The sequence below is a fragment of the Marmota monax genome, unplaced genomic scaffold (genome assembly GCF_021218885.2).
Source record: "Marmota monax isolate L192 unplaced genomic scaffold, Marmota_monax_Labrador192_F-V1.1 WCK01_AAM20220418_F8-fsc00133, whole genome shotgun sequence".
Lineage (NCBI taxonomy): Eukaryota > Metazoa > Chordata > Mammalia > Rodentia > Sciuridae > Marmota > Marmota monax.
This window is the reverse complement of record NW_026694821.1, coordinates 2,765,707-2,787,523: the sequence shown is the minus strand read 5'-3', so window position 1 is coordinate 2,787,523 and position 21,817 is coordinate 2,765,707. Positions and strand designations below refer to the sequence as shown.

At 43.0% G+C, this 21,817-nt stretch overlaps 2 protein-coding genes across 3 annotated transcripts in view; both read right to left on the bottom strand.

Annotated features, from left to right (window-relative positions):
- Positions 1-4,545, bottom strand: part of Mturn (maturin, neural progenitor differentiation regulator homolog) — a 28,556-nt gene extending 24,011 nt beyond the window's left edge. The window contains exon 1 of one of the 2 annotated variants that reach the window (XR_006847615.2): positions 4,314-4,545. Coding sequence is in view for 1 of the 2 variants with exons in the window: in XM_046426030.2 (XP_046281986.1) it covers positions 4,314-4,475 (162 nt within the window). In the remaining variant the exon portion in view is untranslated. The remainder of the gene's footprint in view (positions 1-4,313) is intronic. The other variant, XM_046426030.2, reaches the window with a different exon arrangement.
- A 7,780-nt stretch (positions 4,546-12,325) lies between these two features.
- The window catches only part of Plekha8 (pleckstrin homology domain containing A8), a 102,325-nt gene continuing 92,833 nt past the window's right edge, over positions 12,326-21,817 (bottom strand). The window contains exon 15 of the mRNA XM_058573137.1: positions 12,326-13,859. Coding sequence (XP_058429120.1) covers positions 13,842-13,859 — 18 coding nt within the window. The 3' untranslated portion in view covers positions 12,326-13,841. The remainder of the gene's footprint in view (positions 13,860-21,817) is intronic.

Sequence of the window (21,817 nt, the reverse complement as noted above, 5' to 3'; positions counted from 1 at the left end):
TCCTCAACCATAGGCAGTAATAATATCTACCTACCTCAAGGGATTTTTGTGAGGCCCAGGAACAAGTCACCCTTGAACTGCAACTGGATTGGATGCCCTAGATTGAATGGTCCAAGAGGAAGTGAGAGAGACACCAAGAGACACATGGAGGGGCTAGAGTCTATCACTCTCGTGATGCTATGTATTCAACCTGAGGCTACAGTCCAGGTCGTTCTACTACTCATTAACCATGGGCAAGTCAATAAACCTCCCTATACCTCAGTTTTCCCATCTGTAAAACAGGGATAATTATACAGAACACCTTGTGACACCACTAAGATTCAACAAATTCAAATTCGCAAAGTGTCTGGAACAGTGTCAGATACATAGTAAATTGAACATACGTGTTAGCACTGCTGCCTCTTTGAAGTCTGATTCTTGAAATCTAACCTCTGTCTTCTATACTAGACTGTCACTTATCCACTCTTTTCCCCTTTTTTCCAGTCCTGGCAATTGAACCCAAGGGTGCTTTGCCACCGAGCTACATTCTTTTTTATTATTTATTTTGAGACAGGGTCTCATCAAGTTGCCCAGGCTGGACTTAAACTTGCAATCATGACCTCAGCTTCCCAAGTAGCTGGGATTTCAGGTGTGTGCAACCAGGCCCAGCTCATTCATTCATTCTTACAAATGTGTATTGAGCATATACCAATTATCTGACACTGTTCCAGGTACTGTGGTACAGTGATGAATAAGATAAACAAGGTCTCTGCTCTAGGAACTTGTAGTCTAGTGGAGAACACAGAAAACAAAAAGAGGATATCCAGCCTAATGAGTGCTGATAAGAACAAAAAACATGAAACGAAGGTGGAGAGGTCAGGAAGGCTTCTCCCAGGACTACATGCCATAAAGAGCCAGTCATGTAAAGATCTAGGACAAGGATGTTCTAGGCAGGGAGAACAGCAAGGGCAAAGGCCTCAGGGCAGGAAAGAGCTTGGCAGGAGTGAGGCCAGAGAGATCAGTATAGTAGAAACACAGTAAGCAAGGGAGAAGAATGGTCCAAGAGGAGGTTAGAGAGGCACCAAGAGACACTTTATGTAAGGGCTGGAGGCCTGGGCGAGGTCTTGGGTTTTATTGCCAAAGGGAAGGGAAGTCAGTTTAGGTAAGGTGGGGAGTGGGTGTTGGCGGGTGGGTGGTGACATCACCAACACCACCACTATTTATATTTATACAGGATCCAGATCATATTTTAAATAGCTTTGGAGTGACAACTGGCTAGAGCCTGGCTTGGCATGGGGGCAGGTACTACAAGCATGGAGACAAGTTAGGAGATAAAATGAAAAATGATACTGGCTTAGGCTACTGCAATAGTATGAGAGTACAGAAAAACAGGTGGACACTGCACGCCTTTTGAAAGCAATTTTTGCAGAATTTTGGTGATTTAGATACAGAGAGTTTTAGAATGAGGTTAAAGACCTCTTTGGTCTTTAACTAGACGAACAGTAGAATTTACAGAGCTAACAGCACAATGGGCTACCAGTATTGAGCACTTGTGCCTTCCTCAGCCTACTTGTGCTCTTTGGAGAATAAGCCAGGAACTACATTCTCAAGCAACCCTGAAGATACTACTAAAACCATGACCCCCCTTGAAGCACCAATCCCAAGTAACCCTGCTAGGGAGGTTACAGATGTTGAAACTGTGGCATAGAGGGCATAAATGACCTCCCCAGGGCACACAGAGCTGGGATCTGACCCCAAATTCTATGCTAACCATTGTGCTACACTGCTTTTTAGCTAGGTAAACTGGCCCCAGGAGCATGAGGACTATTTGTATGCTAGACAGCTATGGCCCAGCCAAGAATAGGCCCTCAAAAATTTGTTAAATAAACGAATGTTGTGAAAATACCTTGTAAATTGAGAGATGGCTATGTAAATACGTTAACAAATCTTTCAAATAACAGGGATTCCACTCAACTCAAATTTCCACTAATGCTTAACATATTTTCCTGGGACAAAAAGGAAAAGAACTAGGGTAGGACACTTATTAGAAGCAAACAGTAGTTGGACACACCTGGCCTCGAGGGGATTCAAGAAAAAATTTGATTAAGAAAACTACTGCAGTTGGCATCTTGTCCATTATGGCTTCCAGAAACTTTTGAGAAAGTTACAGTCTACCTGAGGAATTGTTTTTACTTCTCTCTTCTTATTTATCTTCCATCCCACCTTCTATCTTCTTTATCTATTCCATTTAAATTGTTAGTCGACATTTTCAATGTGGGTGGCCTCAGGAAAAGGGCCTAATACAAATAATGTTTCTGAATGATGATTTGATAACATTCCAGACGAGAATGGCCTTGTGCCTTCCTCAGCCTACTTGTGCTCTTTGGAGTCATTTCTGAGGTATGTTCCCTGTAGTCTGGCTGTGTAGAACCCTCCCCCATAAAATCCATGAACCATACCCTATTTCACACAGTAGGGAGGAGGAGGGGCACTGGAAAACTAAGTTGAGAGCTGGGAGGGACTCCTAATCACAACCTAACATTTTACAGTTAGTTGGATCTTGATTCCCTTTCCACCTATCCCTGGAGTTTTTGCATACTTTTCCAAAGGAGTGAATCCCAGTATAGTTAACCTGTGCTTACATGTATTAATAGCTTACTTGCTCTTCAAAAGAACCCTGTGAAAGCCCACTTTACAGTTGAGAAAACTGAGGCTCTTAAAAAAAGAAAGACAAGCTCTAAACTCTGGAAAACAGGTCTCTGAATCCCAAATTTGTACAGCCCTTGCTTAAGAGAGACTGTCAGGTGTTCTACCTACATGATTATCAGGGCACTGATATTATTACGCTCATTTTGTGGATATATGGAAACTGGGCTCAGGGAAGGGCGTCTGATAATAGCCGCACAGGGAGGACTCAAATCTGGCTGTCACCCAAAGCCACCCCTCTTCCACGGTGACGCAAAACGGGGCTCAGGTGGGTTCCTCCCCTCAGTGAGGTGGGGATGGTGGGAGGGGCGTGCATTATCCGCCAGGCTTGCACCAGACTTCACCTCTCCGGGTCCAAAAAAGGCACTCTGGCTCTAACTCCTTCGCGAACTTCCCGCGGCTGACTGGGGCGCGCGGCAGTAAAAGCCACAGCCCAAGCTTTGTCTCGCCCCACCTGAGGAGCCTGCGCCAGGCCGCGCCTCTGCGCCGCCCCATCCGTCGGCAGGGACGGCAGCAGCGCCAGCTCCAGGCTTAGGCCGGCGACCACACGGTAACCCGCGTCCACAGCCGCCTCCATCTTACATTTGGGGACCATATTTATTCCCCGCGCTTACAAACACTTCATGGAACGCCATCCTCGCTTGGTCTCCACGCCCTTCCACTGCAACTTCCCTGCCCTCCGCATCCTCTTCCTAAACTGTCAATGCCAAGATCCCAAGTGGGCTCAGGATGCGAAGTCGAAGGTATAGACACCGCAGGTTCAGGTCCAGGTCGCTCCTAGCCAAGGGTGTTGGGGATTCCCCTTCCCCTGGAAAAGCCAAAGGGCTTCGGCACGGCCGCAGCCGCCTCCGGACCGACAGAATCCGCCCCGGACACACACACCTCACCTCGCTGGAGGCTCAAAGAGGAGCAATGGAAGCACCGGGGAAAGGGGGATAGGCGTGCCCGAGTGCGTGTGTGTGTGTGTGTCTGTGTATTGGGATGTATGCGCACGCGCGCGTGCGTTTTTAAGATCCAGGGTGTAATTCCGCAAAGAAGGTCCAGGAGATCGGGCATCGTTAATGTGGACAGAGGCTTTGTGTCCAAACAGGCAGCACAGGGAATAACAGGGAGGGGATTGAGGGTTCTCCCGAACCCGGCAATTGGTGGAGTTGGGTCTGCGCACTGGGAGGGGAACGGGATTCCTCACCCGGACGGGACGCCCGGGTGTAGGAAGCTCCGGACTTCGGATTCTTCAAGAGGGACCCAGTGCCCCAGCCCGGGTCAGTGCGATGCGGCTGACATCCCCAGGATGTTCGAAGCCAAACACAGCCCATCAGCAGTGGGGTCGCGTTCTCAAAATAGCGCCCGCCGGGGGTAAGGGGTGGACTCCGGAAAACGCCACACCTCCCGCCCCAGCCCTGCTCCCCGGATCCTACGGACGCCCAGCCCGACACCCACCCGCCCCACCCGGGGCGCTGACACCGCTGCGCCTGGCCCCGGGGCTTCCCCTACCCAGCTAGGAGCAGCGGGTGCGCGGCGGCCAGCGGGTTACGCCTCCCCACCGCGAGGAAGCTCCGGCGCAGCTACGCGGCCGCAGCGTCCACAGTCCCACCCGCTCCAGCGGTCCCTCCCCCCCAGGCGCTCACAAAATTGTCGCCGCAGCCGTTGTCCGGACACAGCACGTAGAAGGAGACGCCGGGGTCGGCGTAGAAATCCATCCTGCGCTCGGTCTCCTCCGTGGCGATGAGCTCGAAGGGCGTGTTGGAGCACCATTTCTCCGCAACGTCGGCCAGCTGCTGGAAATCCATCGTGGCCCGCCGCGCCCGCCGCCGCTCCCTCCGCCTCGGCGCTCGCCGCCCTCCCCGCTCCCTCCGCCTCCCGCCGCCGCCCTCCTCGCTCCTCGGCGCCCTCCTCCCGGACGGGCAGCACGGCGCGACGCTCCGCTAGGCGCGGGTCCGGGGCGGCGGCGGGCCAGGCAGGCGGACTCCCTGCGGGTCCCTGGGCTCGCGCAGACGGGGACTGTTTACATGCGGTGTGTAACGGGGGCGGGCGGCGGCCGCTGACGGCGCGGCGCCGCGCCCGCGGCTCCTCCTCCGCCCCGCCTACCCCCGCCTCTTTCGGGCCGCCGGCGAGGCTGGCGCGGCCGGGGTGCGGGGCGCCTGGCGGGGCGGCGGGTGACTCCGCGGGCCGGCGGTTCTTCTCCTCCGCCCCGCTACCCCTTTATTTTTAAACGAACAGGAGCATCCCGGGGCCCTCGCCAGTGCGGGGCCGCCCCGGCACGTGACGTCATGGACCCGGGCCAATCCCCGCGCCGCGGCCCGCGAGCCGGGTGACATCACAGCGCGGGCCCGGCATCGGCGGCTCGGCAGCTTACGGGAAAGCGGGCGACGTCCTGGCGCCCAGTTAGCGTTCTGTGGAGTTAGAAAGTCCGGGAAGGGTTTTTCCGACTGCGATTTAAATGCAACGGCGCCCACAGAAGTACAAATAACTTGAACCTTGTCTGAGGCAAATAGTGGAGGAGCTGAGAAAATCTAAGGGAAACGGAGCTTTTCCTTTTGCAAAGACTAAAGTTCTGTCTTTAATGTAAAGGAATGTCTTCCGTTAATGCGTTTACAGACATGGATATGAATGTCTAATTGAAAATGAAGGGGTTTTTTTGCGTTTCATAAAGCTAAATATTTCTTAGGAATAAGCCTCATAAGTCTAGCTTTAGTATTATTCTGCTTGTATTCATATTGCATAACCTAAAATGGTCAACTGCTGGGTTGGGAGAAAGCACAGGGCCCAGCGACTGTACCTGTTGAATGCTCCCTGGCTGCCCAGGATCCGACAGACATTGCTGGATTACAGAAAAATGAGTCCACACGCACAGAACTGAATGACTACCAGCAGAGAGACGTTAAATAACATTCATTCTATAAACTTTCAATCCGCATTTATCCTTGAAGTGTGTCCTGTAGTGTGCATCGCCACTCTCAATGAACTGGTAGATCAACCAAGGGGCATGTGTGACATTATGAACCCATTGAACACACCTTGTACTCAACCGACTAGACTTGATTTCCGGAAAATAGTCTGCTTTGTATATTTATGGAGCAGGAATTTTTCCCTTGAACCCCCCCCCCCATGTTTAAATTAAATCTATGTTTCGGTAGCAAAACACCTCATATCTAAACCGTTACAAACTCTAATTACTTTTTTGGAAGAGAAAGAGGGTGGGGCAGTGATGAGCACAAAGGCATCTGAGGCATTACATCTTTTCTGATCTTTTTCCTGCTGGGAGCTGTCCTGTTTTAGTTAGCTTCTCATTGTTGTGACCAAAATACTTGACAAGAACAATTTGGAAGAAGAAAAGTTTATTTTGGCTCAAGGTTTCCCAGGTTCAGTCCATGGTGGGCTGACTCCACAGCTCTGGACCCCAGGCAATGCAGAACATCAAGGTGAAAGGGTGTGGAGTAGGAAAGGAGCTCGGAACATGACAACCAGTAAGCAGAGAGAGAACTCTGCTCACTGGGGACAAAATATAAACCCCAAAGGCACATCCCTAGTGACCTACCTCCTCCAACCACACCCTACTGCCTACAGTTATTGTCTGATTAATTCATATGGGTGGATTAATCCACCGATTAGGTTATAATTCTTGGCATTGTTTCACACATGAACTTTGGGGACACCTCATATCTAAACCATAGCCTGTCCTTAACTAGAACTTCATGTTCCCTGGAACAATTTTCTGGCCTTGACTCTTCCTTTAAAACAATATAGCTCAGTCACTGACTATGGAGCATCTACTGGGTACCAAACCAAGATGCATAAGGCCCAGTTTTTGGCCATGGAGGAATTTCCTGACTGAAAACTAGACAGGATTCTAAGATGACTCCCAAGATCCCTGTCCCTCCTGGTGTGCACATACACTTTCCCAATTATTCAAACAATAGTTTTGGTGCTGCTCTGAAGAATATTGCAGATGCAATTAAACTCAAATCAATTGACCTTAAGATGGGAGATTATCCTTGGCAGGCCTGGCCTAATTAGGTGATCCCTTGAAAGATACTGGGCTCTTCTTCCTGGAGAGAAATTCAAAGCACCAAGTGGCTTCATCACCTCATGGGAGGTTTTCTACTGATGGCTTTGGAGATGGAGGAGCCACTTGGCAGGGACCAGGGAGCAGTGTCTAGGTGCTGAAAGCAGCGAGCGGTGCTCACAGCCAGCAGGGTTACAGAGACTTCCTCTTACCATACAAGGGACTAAATTCTGTTAATGACTGGAATGAGCTTAAGTAGATTTCCCCCCACAGCATCCAAACAAGAACTGAGTCTGACTGACACTGTGATTTCAGTTTTGGGATACCCTAAGCAGAGAACCCAGTTATGTCACAGCTGTGCTGGGGCTTTGGACTTTCAGACCTGTAAGACAATAAATGGCATGTTGTTTTAGGCTTCTAAGTTTGTTAAATTTCTCCTGTAGTCCTAAGAAAATAAAACATGGAACAATGAAGGAGACAGGCACATGAGTATAAAAATTTGTCATACTGTTGTACAGTTACAGGATGATTACTTTTCATTCTTTCAAACTTTAATACAGAAGTGGCAACAACCCTAACTATACAGTATTAATAATGACCAACAATATATATTGCTACTATTAAAAGACAAAATTTAATTTTTACTCAACTATATTGATAAAGTTTGTCTTTTTGGAATGTAAAGACTGCCTGAATAAAAGCTGCCAAGTACTAGATTTGAGGATATCAACATTTAAGTAAATTTATATAATTCAAGCATAACTTCTGAGCCACATCTCTAGTCCTTTTTTTTTTAAAAAAAATTTTATTTTGAGAAAGTGTCTGGCTAAGTTGCTGAGACTGGCTTCAAACTTGTGAGCCTCCTGCCTCAACTCCTGAGATGCTAGGATGACAGGCATATCCCACTGTGCCTAGCAGTTCATCTGATTTTTGCATTTAACATTGTAACTAATTTTATCAATAGGATGGTTGATAATCAACCTGATTATAATGCTAAATAGCAAATAATTTTTCACTTTTTAATTTAATTTACAATTTGACTTTTATTCCATATTTTTATTGGCACATTATAATTATATATCATAGTGGTATTTTTGTTACAGATTCATATATGCATATGAAAGAACAATATTATTTGGTCAATGTAGTTCCCCAGTATTTCCCCTTTCTCTCTCTCCCTTCCTCCCCTGGTCCTTTTCCTCTAGACTATTGGTCTCCTTTCTGGTTTCAAGAAACTGCTTCCCACCTTTCTTTCCCTTTTTCCTTTTTAGTTTCTGCATATGAGAGAAAACATACAATTTTTGACTTTTTGAGTTTGGCTTATTTCATTTAACATAATGTTCTCAAGTTCCATCTATTTTCTTGCAAATGACATAATTTCATTCTGCTCTATGGCTGAATAAAACTCCATTGTGTAGATATACCACATTTTCTTTATCCATTCATCTGTTGACAAACATCTAGGCTGATTCCATAACTTGGCTATGGTGGGTTGTGCTGATATAAACATGGGTATGCGTGTATCATTACAGTGTGATGACTTTAATTCTTTAGGATAAATACTGAGGAGTGGTGTAGCTGGGTCATAAGATGTTTCCATTCCTAGTCTTTCGAGGAATCTCCTTCATGATTTCCACCATGATTGTACAAATTCACACTCCAAGCAATAATAAGTGTTCCTTTTCCTCTACATCCTCTCCCGCATTTATTATTCTTTGTATTCTTGATGACCACCATTCTGACTGGAGTGAGATGAAATCTCTGTAGTTTTGAGTTACATTTCCCTAATTAGTAAACATGTGAAACATTTTTTCATTTATTTGTTGGCAATTCATATTTATTGTTTTGAGAAGTGTTAGTTTAGATTATGTGCTCATTTGTTGATTGGGTTGTTTTTTTTCTGATGTGAAGTTTTTTGGGTTCTTGCTGGGAGCCATTAGCCAAGTAGGTATGACAATTTCCTTGCCAGCGTACCCCATGTTGCTGACATGTTGCAGTGACATTGAATGTAAGTGACCTTGCTCAAGGACCAAGGCAGATTAGGGTGTTCCCGGTTTTAAGATAATCTTGTTTAGGGCGTTCCCAGTTTAGGTTCCAGGTTTAAGGTTTAAGATTATTCCTGCTGGGAATAGGGCGTATCCTGCTGCCTGAGTTCCCCTTGAGTTCTCACGGGATTCAGACAGTATATTTTGGAGATAGAAGCCCAGTGGAGGTGAATTTGGGAGAGAAGGTGGATTTTGGGCAGAGAACGTGGATTTCCCCAGAACGTGATTGTAGATGGCTGGTGTGAGTTCGGGAATAAAGAGTTGCTGTTTGAATCTACAAGCTGTGTGGTGGCTCGTGATTGTGTGCCCAGCCAGACTGCGGCATTTGTGCCCAGCCAGACTGTGGCATTCAGTTTTCCGATGACAGGTAAGAACCATATGTTGAATTGGACAACCTACCAGGCACGGTCCATAAGCCACATTAACCTCACTCCCCCACTGGCACCAAGGCCAAATTTGGGGGCCAACAGAGGTGAGGCAAAGAACCTCACCCCCCCACTGGTGCATAGACCTATCCACAAGTATGGCTGTATGCTGGACCGGTAGTCAGTGACGGGTATGATTCAATTGCAGTGGTATCAACCTAAGACAGGAGGCTGATGCCTAAAGGTCAGTTTTCCGATGACGGGTAAGAACCATATGTTGAATTGGACAACCTACCAGGCACGGTCCTTAAGCCACATTGCTTGTTGTTTAATTAATCAGAAGGGGGGAGATGCTGGGAGCCATTAGCCAAGTAGGTATGACAATTTCCTTGCCAGCGTACCCCATGTTGCTGACATGTTGCAGTGACATTGAATGTAAGTGACCTTGCTCAAGGACCAAGGCAGATTAGGGTGTTCCCGGTTTTAAGATAATCTTGTTTAGGGCGTTCCCAGTTTAGGTTCCAGGTTTAAGGTTTAAGATTATTCCTGCTGGGAATAGGGCGTATCCTGCTGCCTGAGTTCCCCTTGAGTTCTCACGGGATTCAGACAGTATATTTTGGAGATAGAAGCCCAGTGGAGGTGAATTTGGGAGAGAAGGTGGATTTTGGGCAGAGAACGTGGATTTCCCCAGAACGTGATTGTAGATGGCTGGTGTGAGTTCGGGAATAAAGAGTTGCTGTTTGAATCTACAAGCTGTGTGGTGGCTCGTGATTGTGTGCCCAGCCAGACTGCGGCATTTGTGCCCAGCCAGACTGTGGCAGGTTCTTTATATATCTGGGATATTAATCCTCTGTCAGAAGAGTAGCTAGCAAAGATTTTCTCCCATTCTGTGGGGTCTCTCTTCACATTCCTGATTGTTTCCTTTGTTGCACAGAAGTTTTTTAAATGTGATGCTATCACATTTATTAACCCTTGACATTATGTCCTGAGCCTTAGGAGTCCTATTGAGAAAGTCATTTCCCATGCCTAAAAGCTGGAGTGTTGACCCTATATTTTGTTTTTAGGAGTTGAATTTTGTGCAGTGTGAGAGGTAAGGGTCTAGTTTCCAGAATGTTCTTTTTAAAATGTATCTATGGGCACTTCAAGATAGCACAAGAAATTTCAAAAATGCAAAATTTCTTAAATTTGAGATGAAATTATGTAAAACACATGGATTTTCTCCTTTTTTGGCAAAGGGGGAATTAAGTCCATATGTTTTAAAATCCATCAATCAAGTTGTTTCCAAGTGATGGATGACCATAATCACAAAGTTATATTTATTTAACAAATACATTTTGTCAGAAAAGCAAAAATTCTCAAGATAATATTCTTAGATAGTAGTCTGGCTACAAAGCAGTTGCTCCATGAACTGAAAAGATTCCATTGGTTTCCTTAGGAAGGATCAAGATAAAGAGCAGAAGCTAGGGGCTCCATATCTGGGCCTGCCTCTGTAATTGTCATATGTACATCTGCAACTTACTTAATCGCCCTAACCCTCAGTTTTCTTTTCTGAAAACAGGGACAATAGTGAGATAAAGTATATAAAATCCTTATTCCAAAACATAGAAGTCAGTAAATGTTATTATTACTCTTAATCTGCTTCTTAGGGATTATTTGTAGAAAAATGAGCTGGTAAATTTTGACAGTATAATTCAAGCTGGGCATGGTGGTGCACACCTGAAATCCCAGCAACTGAGGGGGCTGAGGCAGGAGGACAAGTTTGAGGCCAGTCTTAGCAACTTAGTGAGGCGCTAAGCAACTTAGTGAGACTCTGTCTCAAAATAAAAAGGGCTGGGGATGTGGCTCAGTGGTCATGCGCCCCTAGATTAAATCCCCAGCACTTCCCCCAACACACATACAAGTACAATTCAGGAGTGACAGGAGGGTGCTGTTGTGGTGAGAACTAGTCACAGATGCAATGAAATCCCATTTTTTCCAAGCTTTTAGAGCAGGGTTTTTGAATGGCAGCACCATTGATACTTGATGTACTTCATTGCAGGGGCTTCCTGGGATTGTAGGATATTAGCAGCATGTGGGGCCCCTTCCCACTAGATTCCAGTAACAAGTCGCTCTCCCTTCCCTTCTCCCTTTTGTTGTAACCAAAAATGTCTCCAGACCTTGGCAAATGTCTTCTGGAGAACAAAATTATCCCCACTTGAGAACTGCAGAATTAGAAAAGTCTGGCATCAGTTCAGTTTGGTAATTCTTATTAACAATTGGAAAGCATGTGCACATCCAGCAATTGAAGTTCATTCATAAAAGTTCATCTACATAAGTCACTCCAACCATGGTTTCCATAAAGCACCTGGAAACTCACCAGTTGCTTTCAGGAGAAGATCACCAATCTTCACCCTGCCTCCCTCTGGCTTGGGGGTATTCCTATGGGGCATCGCATATAGGGATGTGCTTGGACCCCAGGGGCAGAACAATGTTCATTTCAGAACTTCCTTTGGTCTTTTGTGTGGCCAGTGGGTGAAGGAACATCTCAAACCCCCTTTCTGTGTTCCCATAAAGTTTTGGCCATGCTTTGGAAGTAGAAGGGAAATCAAAACTTAGCCCATTGGTAGGGAGAAAAGTTGCCCAATCTTCATTGCACCTACAGAAACACTTGCTTGTTTATATGAATCTGGACTTTGCTGTCTCTGAAAACCTCCATTTGTCATTGAATGATGTGTGCTGGGAAGAAGAGATTGTGTGTGCAAACCCGACTGGCTGGGAGGTCTCAGGAGCCAAGTGCCCAGTGGCAAAGCCTGCCCAGACTCTCCTGCTAAAGAAGGCTCCCAGTCCACCCTGTTCTCTGTGGGTTTTTTTCCAGTTTGAGTAAGCTTGACTTTAACATACAGTGTGACCCTTTATCCCATCCCACACGGTAAGTCCATTTAATGAGCCCAAATCCGCTTCCCCTACACAGCTCTCAAGTAGAGAGCTTGAGAGGGAAGAACTGCTGCTTCCACACTCACCCTTGGTCTTAGCCCAAGGTTGTTGCGCGAACCCCAAGCTCCAGGAGGCAGAGGGCATCCGAGCCTGTGATTTCTCCTAGAGGGTAGAGATGGTGAGGGAGGTGAAAGGACACTAGGTTCTGAGAAATGAAGCCCAAGAGGGCACCACTGGAACTGAGAGCCAGCCCCTCCCACAGGGGCACAGGAATGGGACCTGGGAGGGTAAGTAGAGGGCAGGCACGTGAATTAAGTTTCAATAATGTTTTATTGAGCTAGAGTCTGGAGAAAAATGAAATTGGGAGATCAGCAAAAATTTTAAATTGACATAAATGAGTCCTTGCGATTTACCCCAAATGCCAATAAAGCTCAGGAGAAGGATTTACTTCAGCGTTTCTACCTTCTGGCTGGGAAAGTTCATCCTGAATTTTGTTTCTGAAACTGCCGATAGTAGTTTTTTTACAGATTATTATTTTTTTCTATTCCTCTCTAAGGTTTGGATCTAGAATTTGAGGAGTGTATAGGTTACACGACTTACCTACATTTTTCTTAAAACTTGACTAGGTGAACAAATTTACCTTGCAAATATTTTGCTTTAAGATATGTCAAAGAAACAGAAATATTCACTTCTGATTTTTTACTTTCTTTTTATCCACGTGGATATTGTTACTGTTTGGTCACTCCCTGCTGGCCCTTATTTTCAGCTAGAAGTTTCCCATCCCCCCAGCAAAGCAGGACACAGCCAACTTCGTTCTCAGCAATATCATAGTGGGTGCCAAGAGGCAAACACAGACTTCAAGGTGGCAAAACTGTACTTCTAACATTTTCCTCTGTTCACCTTCCGATCATGATTACAGCCTTGCGTCTATTTTATTTGTCTGCTGAGGCTAATTAGGGCCCAGGCATATGAGCTCACTCTCCAGGGAGAGGTCCCAGCACCTCCCTCGGGAACTCCTGCGAGGATGTGGGATTTCCTCTAGAAGAGGTGCATGTGCAGGTTATTTGCTAACCAGAAGCTGCTGCTGTTCTGTGAGCAGCCTAACCTCTCATGGCACATCCACTGACCACAGTGCCCCTGTGACCTGGATGGCAGTAGGGGGTGTGCCTTGCTCCAGTGTGCCTGTCATCAGCTACCATGATGGGAAGGGAGCCGCTAAAGAGTAGGGTGGATTCATGGCACAATGGAAAGGTGGCAGGTGGCAGAAAGACACTGGAGTTGACACTACTTAGCAGTGTGGCCTTGGGTAAGTTACCTAACCCCTGGGAACACAATTCCTCAGCTATAAAAATGGATATATTCCCATGACCCTGTTATAAGGATTTGAGAAAATAAATATGTGAATGTGGGTGTGTATGTTTGCATGCAACAGGAGAAAGATACAAAGAATCCAAAAGACATTTTAAAAATATAAACTTGCCTATATACCTAAGGTTCTTATAGCTGTGGCTGTTGTATATAATATGTATAGAGCACAAATTAATTAGAGATTTTGTTAAATCAAGTATGCCTGATAAAATTGTATGGTATTCATTCATTTAATAATAAAGATTTATCTAATAGTAAACATCTTGACTAAAATGATTGAACAAGGTAGACATTTTTGTTTCACATTAATAGAATCTAGAGGTGGGCAGTTTAGGACAGATTTGGCCATTCCTGGATCAGTGGATGAGTGCCTCTTCTTTCTGCTCTGTTGTCCTTAGCATCTATCTTCTATCCTCAGAGTTGTCCTCATGGTCTACAATGGTTCTGGAGTTCCAGCCATCACAGCCACATTCCAAGCTGGATAAAGGAGGGAAGGACAAAGGATCATAGGCCATCTGTTATTATTCTTTTAGTGAGTCTTTCCAGAAGTCTTAGCCAACAACTTCTCCTTACATATTAGTATTTCTCTTCTACCTACTTCAGAAATGCAGGGGGTTTTTGTTTGTTTGTTTGTTTGTTTGGCAAGGCATATTTCTCAGCATTTTACTGTTAAAGAGACATGGAGAATGACTATTGCAGGGTATCTAGTAGTTTCTGCCACAAGGCTAACCACCAAACTTTAGAATCTTTCAATTGGAATATTAGAATGAAACCCAATCCCAAAAAAACAAATGCTGAATATTTTCTCTGATATAAGGAGACTGACTCATAGTGGGGTAGGGAGGGGGAGCATGAGAGAATAGATGAATTCTAGATAGGGAAGAGGGGTGGGAGGGAAAGGGAAGAGCAGGGGATTAGCAAGGATGGTGGAATGTGATGGACATCATTATCCAAAGTACACGTATGAAGACTCGAATTGGGTGTCAACCTACTTTATATACAGAGATATGAAAAATCGTGGTATATATGTGCAGTAATAATTGTAATGCAAGAAAACAAAAACAAAGTATTTGTATAAAGACATGCATTGGTGTGAACATACTTTATACACAAAGATATGAAAAATTGTGCTCTATATGTATAATAAGAATTGTAATGCATTCCACTGTCATGTATTAAAAAAAATAAAATCAATTAAATAAAAAAGAATGAAAAATATTCCAAACAAGTAGAAAGGAAAATGGGGAATTAAAGAAAACTCCATTGATCCAATAAACAGTAAGAAAAGAATAAGAAATTTTGACATCAAGAAAAATCATTATGAAGAAAATGCACAAAATGAGATGGAATAAATAATTGCAATTAAGTGTAATTATAATCAGTGCAAGTACAGGAACCAACGTGAGAGACTTAACTAGAGATGGAAACAGATTGTCAGATACGATAAATCACATAAAACTCATCTCTATACCATTTACAAGAGACACATTTAAATTGTAACGGAAGAGTCAGAAACTAATGGGCCAATTCCAATTTCCTTTTCCAGAAAGGCATTATCAGGACACTTACACAAATACAAAATGAAACATTAGAAATTTTATCTCACTCTTTATTCAATGAGAGAACCTGTAAGATGCTATAAAGGAGAATTTGAAGTACTGTACTTTTGTAGTTGAACCAGGAATGTTGAGATGGATGCATAAATAGGTGCAAAGATGGTCAATATCCAAAGGACAATAATGAATTGCATTTCATTGGACGAGTTTTTCATTAGTTTTCAATAAAACATTTCAAAGACAACAAAAGGCACAAGCTCTAGAATCACAGCATTCAGAAGGATGAGTTATAAAAAGATGCAGAGTGTCTCACGGAAAACACCAAGTCATCTTTTGGTCTATTTCAAAGTTTTTGGTGATTTTTCTCTAGCATTTCCTCTCCTTTTGTGATCAACCTTAAAGAAAGATTGTTCTTAACTTGGACTTACAAACACCGAGACCATAAAGAACCGACCAATTACAAAATCAACTTCTCTGTCTAGTTTTTTTAAGAAATCCCAGGATGACTTTTAAAAATACTTGTTATCCTGTGGCTAGGCAACTCTTACTACTGAAATTCTCCTGCAGCATCTCTAAGTTTGGATGAATTTCTTTTTAAATTCTCCAAAATTTCCTCTGTTTCCTGGCCTGAGAGGAATAGCATTCCCAAAGTGACACTCCAGCTAAGGCCCTGATTTTACAGTTCATGGGGTACAATGTCATTCTAGTAAGAAGAAAAATGGATTCTTTTTTAAAAAAATATTTTTCTAGTTGTAGATGGACAGCATGCCTTTATTTTATTTGTTTATTTTTTATGCAGTGCTAAGGATGGAACCCAATGCCTCACATTTTCTAGGCAAGCACTCTGCCACTGAGCTACAGCCCCAGCCCCAAAAAACAGATTCTTATGTAAGGGTCCGGCGAATGTCAGAGGAAGAGACCACCAAGAGACCGACTCATGCAACAGCAAAAGGGGGTTTATTGAGGATCCAGCGCGCTGGGGCTCCGTGCTCACTCAAGAAGGGAGAGCAGCCCAGAGCCCCGAGCAGAGGTTAAGCAGTGCTTAAGTACACTTTTTTGGGGAGGGCGGGGGCTTTGCATACATCAGAACAAATCATTATGAGGCGCGGGAAAATTGAACAACAACTCTCAAACTTGATTAGCACATTCATTGACGGGAACAGGTCGGGGGAGGGTGATAGGTCAGTCCTAAAGTGGGGTATACATTCAAACTGATTGGTTTGGGCCCTGAGATGCCTACGTGCTGAACTGCACTGGGTCCAAGTTGTTAAACAACTAAGTGGTCAGGGGGGATTATCTAATGGGCAGTCCCGGGAATTGTCCTAACAGCTACAGGAATTTCAGGTTTTGAGTGTAGCATAAGAACTTAACAATACCTGGTCCTTTACATTTTAACTCAGGCTTTGCAGCTTAGAGACTTTACCCTTTCACTTATAGAACCTTTGCATGTAACTATAGTACTACAAAAGTAAGGAGGTTAATTAGGAGTTTCTGAATGATGTGGGATCAGTGAAAATCAAATATCATTTTAGATGTTTCATTTCAGTTTACAAAAGCAGAGTCTACTGAATTCTATAGGTTACAGATAGCTTAAGAAGAAACAGGGCCTGGGTGGTAGCTCAGTGGTAGAGCGCTTGCCTAGCAAGTGTGAGACACTGGCATAAAAATAAAGGTATTATGTCCATCTGCAAAATGGTTAATTTGTAATGAATAACCATCAAATTGGAAGGGGGGGCATGCGTAATTATAATGTAATCAAGAAGGAAATCTGATTGCTCATGAGGCGTGCCAAACAAAGATAAAATCATTTCAAAAAAGAGAAAAATAAATGATTATTAAGTATAAGCATAAAGCTTATTTGGCTCATAAAATGTAGGAACATGATTTCTGTAGAGGAAAATAATCATGAGTTATAATGGTCCTGAGAACAAGGATATGAATGAAGAGACCCAGGAGGAGGATTGTGGCATCTTTCTTTTTATAAAGCTCCAGAGGTAAATCTGACATGCATCTCCATTTGCAAAACACTGGTAAGGAGATGCTAAAGTCAAATTTAAAAAATGCTAGAATCAAGGGGGGAGGGGCATGGCAATAGGAAAGACAGTAGAATGAATTGAACATAACTTACCTATGCTCATGTATGAATACAGGACCAGGGAAATGCCACATCATGTTCAACCACAAGAATAGGATCCTAGAGCCTGGCACGGTGGCATACGCTGTAATCTCAGCAGCTCTGAGGAGGCTGAGGCAGGAGGATTGCCAATTCTAAGCCAGCCTCAGCAAAAGCAAGGCCCTCCAAATAAAATACAAAATAGGGCTGGGGATGTGGCTCAGTGGTTGAGAGCCTCTAAGTCAATCCCTGGTAATCACCCCCACCCCCATAAAAAGATAAGAATGGGATCCTAATTAGAATAAGTTATACTCCATGTATGTATACTATGTCAAAATACACTCTACTTCATGTATATCTAAAAAGAACAAATTTTAAAAGTTTTAAAAATACTATATTAAAATGATAAGCTATGACCAGGCCAAGGGAGCATTTTAAATAGTTCCTGAAATTCGGATTAAGAATGTTATCTTCCTGGTATCTAATATCATCAGGCAAAATGCTGCCAAGACTCTGATAAATACAAGAAAACACCACAACACGACTTCAGCAGTGTTCTGATCAGTATTGTCTACAAGGTAAATGGACAGTCAGGGCATTGACAAATCTCCTGTAAAGCATAGGGTTTCTGAAATACTTATATCAACAGTCTTTTACCTACACAAATCTAGGGAAGATCTGTGGGGAAGGCTGAGCATCTCCTCTGACTTCAAGCCCTTTCACAGGACTCCTGTAAGAGCAGAGAAAGCAGCAGCCACAGCCTGCTAGGGCGAAGGAGCTAGGCCTGCTGATATTCCAGGAACCCACTGGAAATTCCCAGAGACAGATTTGTAAAAAATATCCTGATTTTTTTGTACATTTAAAAATGGTTTTATTTTCCATACATTTTACTGCAATAAAAAGGTTTAATATATATACGATTAAAGGATGCAAAAAATATCCTGATTTTATTTTATTTTATTTTTTCAATTTAAGACCTAATTTGTTTGGAAAATGAAAATAAACAAAAAAATGTCAGAGGGTATTTGGATACTTAAGACAGGATCGGATCCTGGGTGCCTTAGAAACAGTATTGTATTATCTAATCAGAGTCACGATCTAGCATTTGAATATAAACATGGAAGGTAACATGATTTAAACGAACCTTGGCTCCTTCATAAGTAGAAAACTTTCGTATTTTTGTTTCCTTAAATGGAGGTTATAATAAAGTCAATACAAAGAATGGGAAATTATTCTGGAAAGACCCAGAATCTTTGCCATCCAGGTAAATGACACAGCAAGTAATGGATAACTTTTTCACTGTATGTGAAAGCAGTAATCGGTAAACCAAGAAAACAAGCCCACCCAAATTAGGCAAACTTTGCTAAGATTCTAACACATTCCAGAGCTAAATGTTATAAACTAAGGTAAATGAAACTAGCTTTCCAAGTTTTATCCTTGTTTCATATTCCATAACAAACTGAAATTTTTCTTTAGAACTGATCTCAGGGGATTTGCAAGGTCAAAACTAATCCTACAATACTAAGATGTTATGTATGTTAACTAAGATGTTATTTATTGTTAATACATTCATCATTGCTGTCTTCAAATGAATCATTAAACATTAAAAAATTGACTCCTACTTTTAATATGATAAATATTGACAGTTATAATCTACCAAGCAGAAATGATCTGGGGTCCTTAATAAGCCCTAAGAGAATAAAAGAGATCAGAACCCTAACAAAAAATTCCAAGGCCCAATGCACGCCTGTAATTCCAGCTACTCAGGGACTGAGGCTGGTGGATCCCAAGTTTAAGTTCAGCCTCAGCAATTTAACAAGACACTGTCTCAAGATAAAATAAAAAGGTCTGGGAATATAGTTCAGTGGTAAAGCAACACTGAGTTCTATCCCTAGTTCTGAATGAATGAATACATAAGTAAATAAGTAAATGGGGAGTTAGCTCAGTGAGATAGCACTTGCCTAGCATTTGCAAGACCCTGGATTCAAAATCCCCAGCCCCTCACCCCCTGACCCTCCCACCCCTGCCCACATACAGTTAAGAACTACTGCTTTAGGACAAAATTAATTTTTCTTTGGAAAACAAAAGTGCATACGCTGTTGTATTTCTTTGTGACCATTGCTCTTAGGTTAGCTTTAATGCTTGTGTTAATTAAGCTTTTAGTCCAATTTTTTTTAATATTTATTTTTTTAGGTGTAGTTGGACACAATGCCTTTATTTTATTTACTTATTTTTATGTGGTGCTGATGATCCAACTCAGAACTTCACACATGCTAGACGAGCACTCTACCATTGAGCTACAACCCTAGCCCCAGCGCAAATTATTATCATCTGTTTACAATGACCCAAATATGTCTCTGCAACATATGAAAACAAGAAGCAAAAGTATTCAATATTAAATGATGGTTAGTAATCAATGTTTTGGTATTCTACCTTGATTCTTGATTGCATATATAATTGGCCTCCATACCTGTGGGTTCAGCATCCAAGGATTCAACTAATCTTGGATCAAAAATATTTGAAAATACTTGATAAGTTTGAGAAGCACATTATCAGGACCCTTTGTACCTCCTCTTGCCTGGCTAATTTTTGGTTCAGTGGGAAGAGAGGGTCCTAACACCACTGTAGTGATGAGAGCTGGGGTCATAAATGTCATAGTGAGGAAATGCCTCAAAGATGTCTATTTTGGGGGCGGGGTGGAGGTACCAGGGATTAAACTCATAGCTCTCCACCACTGAGCCATATCCCTAGCCCTATTTTATATTTTATCTAGAGACAGGGTCCCACTGAGTTGCTTACCACCTTGCTTTTGCTGAGACTGGCTTTGAACTCATGATCCTCCTGCCTCAGCCTCTAGAGCCACTGGGATTACAGGCATGCGCCACTGCACCCAGCTCAATGATGTTTATTTAAAAACTGATCTTTCAGTTAACAAACCAGCCTGGTGGGATGTATTTCATTATCATTTATCCAGTAATGGTTCTAAAAGTTCTGTGCATTCACAGGGGCTTAGACCTCCTTTTATAGATTGCATTAATTTATGAGCTCAGGTAGGATTTTTCTTAATTCTATCAAAGCTATTGCAGAGCACACTGCCTGAATGTTGACGTGTGTAGCAAAGTGTTTAGTTTCTTTCAATGACCAGCTCTGTAATAGTCCATTATGTTTCTAGCAATCTGTATCACTATCTTTCTTTGGAGGAAGATTTTTCAGAAATATGGGGGTTTTCTTGTGTTTAGGGTGGTAAAATATTCCCGCCCCCCCCTCCGCTAAAGACAATGCAAGTGAGGTGGGCAGATACAGAGATGTTTTTAACTAGTATGGTAGATAGACTTGGTTAAGTAGGAAGATTGTAAGTAATTTTTCATGAATCTTTTTAAATACTGCCCATTAGCTCATGCCTGGTTAGCAAAATGCTTTAATTTTTTTGTATAGAGTATGTGACACAGGCTGGGCATGGTGATGCATGCCTGTAATCCCAGCGGCTCGGGAGGCTGAGGCAGGAGGATCACAAGTTCAAAGCCAACCTCAGTAGCTTAGCGAGACCCTAAACAACTCAGTGAGACCCTGCTCTAAATAAAATACAAAAAAAAGGTCGGGGGGGGGGGTAGGCGGGAATATGGCTTAGTGGTTAAGCACCCCTGAGTTCAATCCCCAGTACCCAAAATTTTTTAATGAAAAAAAAAAAGAATATGTGATTTGGTTGAGGTTTGTTTTTGTTTTTATTTTGGAGGGTTTGGTTTTTTTGAAAAAGTAAATGCAGGATTGGGGACTCTAACATAGGCCTTGTGTGATATAAGTCATAATAACTAAGTTAAACCTCTCATTTTTATTATTTGTTTCAGGCAAACTGATAGGAGAAATACCAACTAGAATAACTTTCCTGGCTGCAGAAAGCATACTGTCAGCCCATGTAGGGTACTGACTGTCCCTTGCTACTTTTTAAGTGGTCTTGGCCTTGGTAATGCCAAGCCCATTATTTCAATGAATGGTTGAGGAAGTAAGGATTTTCTCCAAAATCTTTAAACAAAAGTGGGTTTTTCTTTGTCTTTTCCCCCCTCCTCTCTTTTGGCTTTTACTTTTAAATCCCAACTATTCATACTGTAGCTGTAGGCATGACAGGCAGGTGAAGAACCAGTATGGAAAAGGGTTCACAACTTCCTGTGTTGGCCAATAGCTTCTGGATGTGTTACTGTGGCCCACAGAGAAGGCTGGAGAAGATAGCAAGGAGATGCTGTATCAGCCACTCCAGTCTTAAAACAAAGTTGATGTCTCTTTGGGTTTTAAAATTGTTCCTATGCAGCTTATTTTATTTTTGTTTAATCAAAGAAGAGGGTTTTCCCATGTAAAGAATATTTGCAAAAAAAATAATGTAACCTGTACTGTACATGTACAGATATTTTTTTGTGATCATTCCCTAAATAACACCATATAAAAATCATTCACATAGCATTAACATTGTATTCAGTATTATAAGTAATATAAATATAATTTAATTAAGTATATAGGAAGATGTGCATGGTTTAAATGCAAATATGATGTCATTTTATATAACAGACTTGAGTGTTTGTGGACTTTTGTATCCACAAGGGGGTCCTGAAACAAATCCCTGATGATATTAAAGGATGACTGCAGTAAGAAGGCAACTCAAGCTAACTCAAGTTAAAAAATTAAATGCCTGAATCTGGTGACCAAGAACAGCTTCAGGCATGGTTGAATCTAGGTGCCTAAGTCAAGTTATTGGGTATCCACCTCTCTCCATCTCT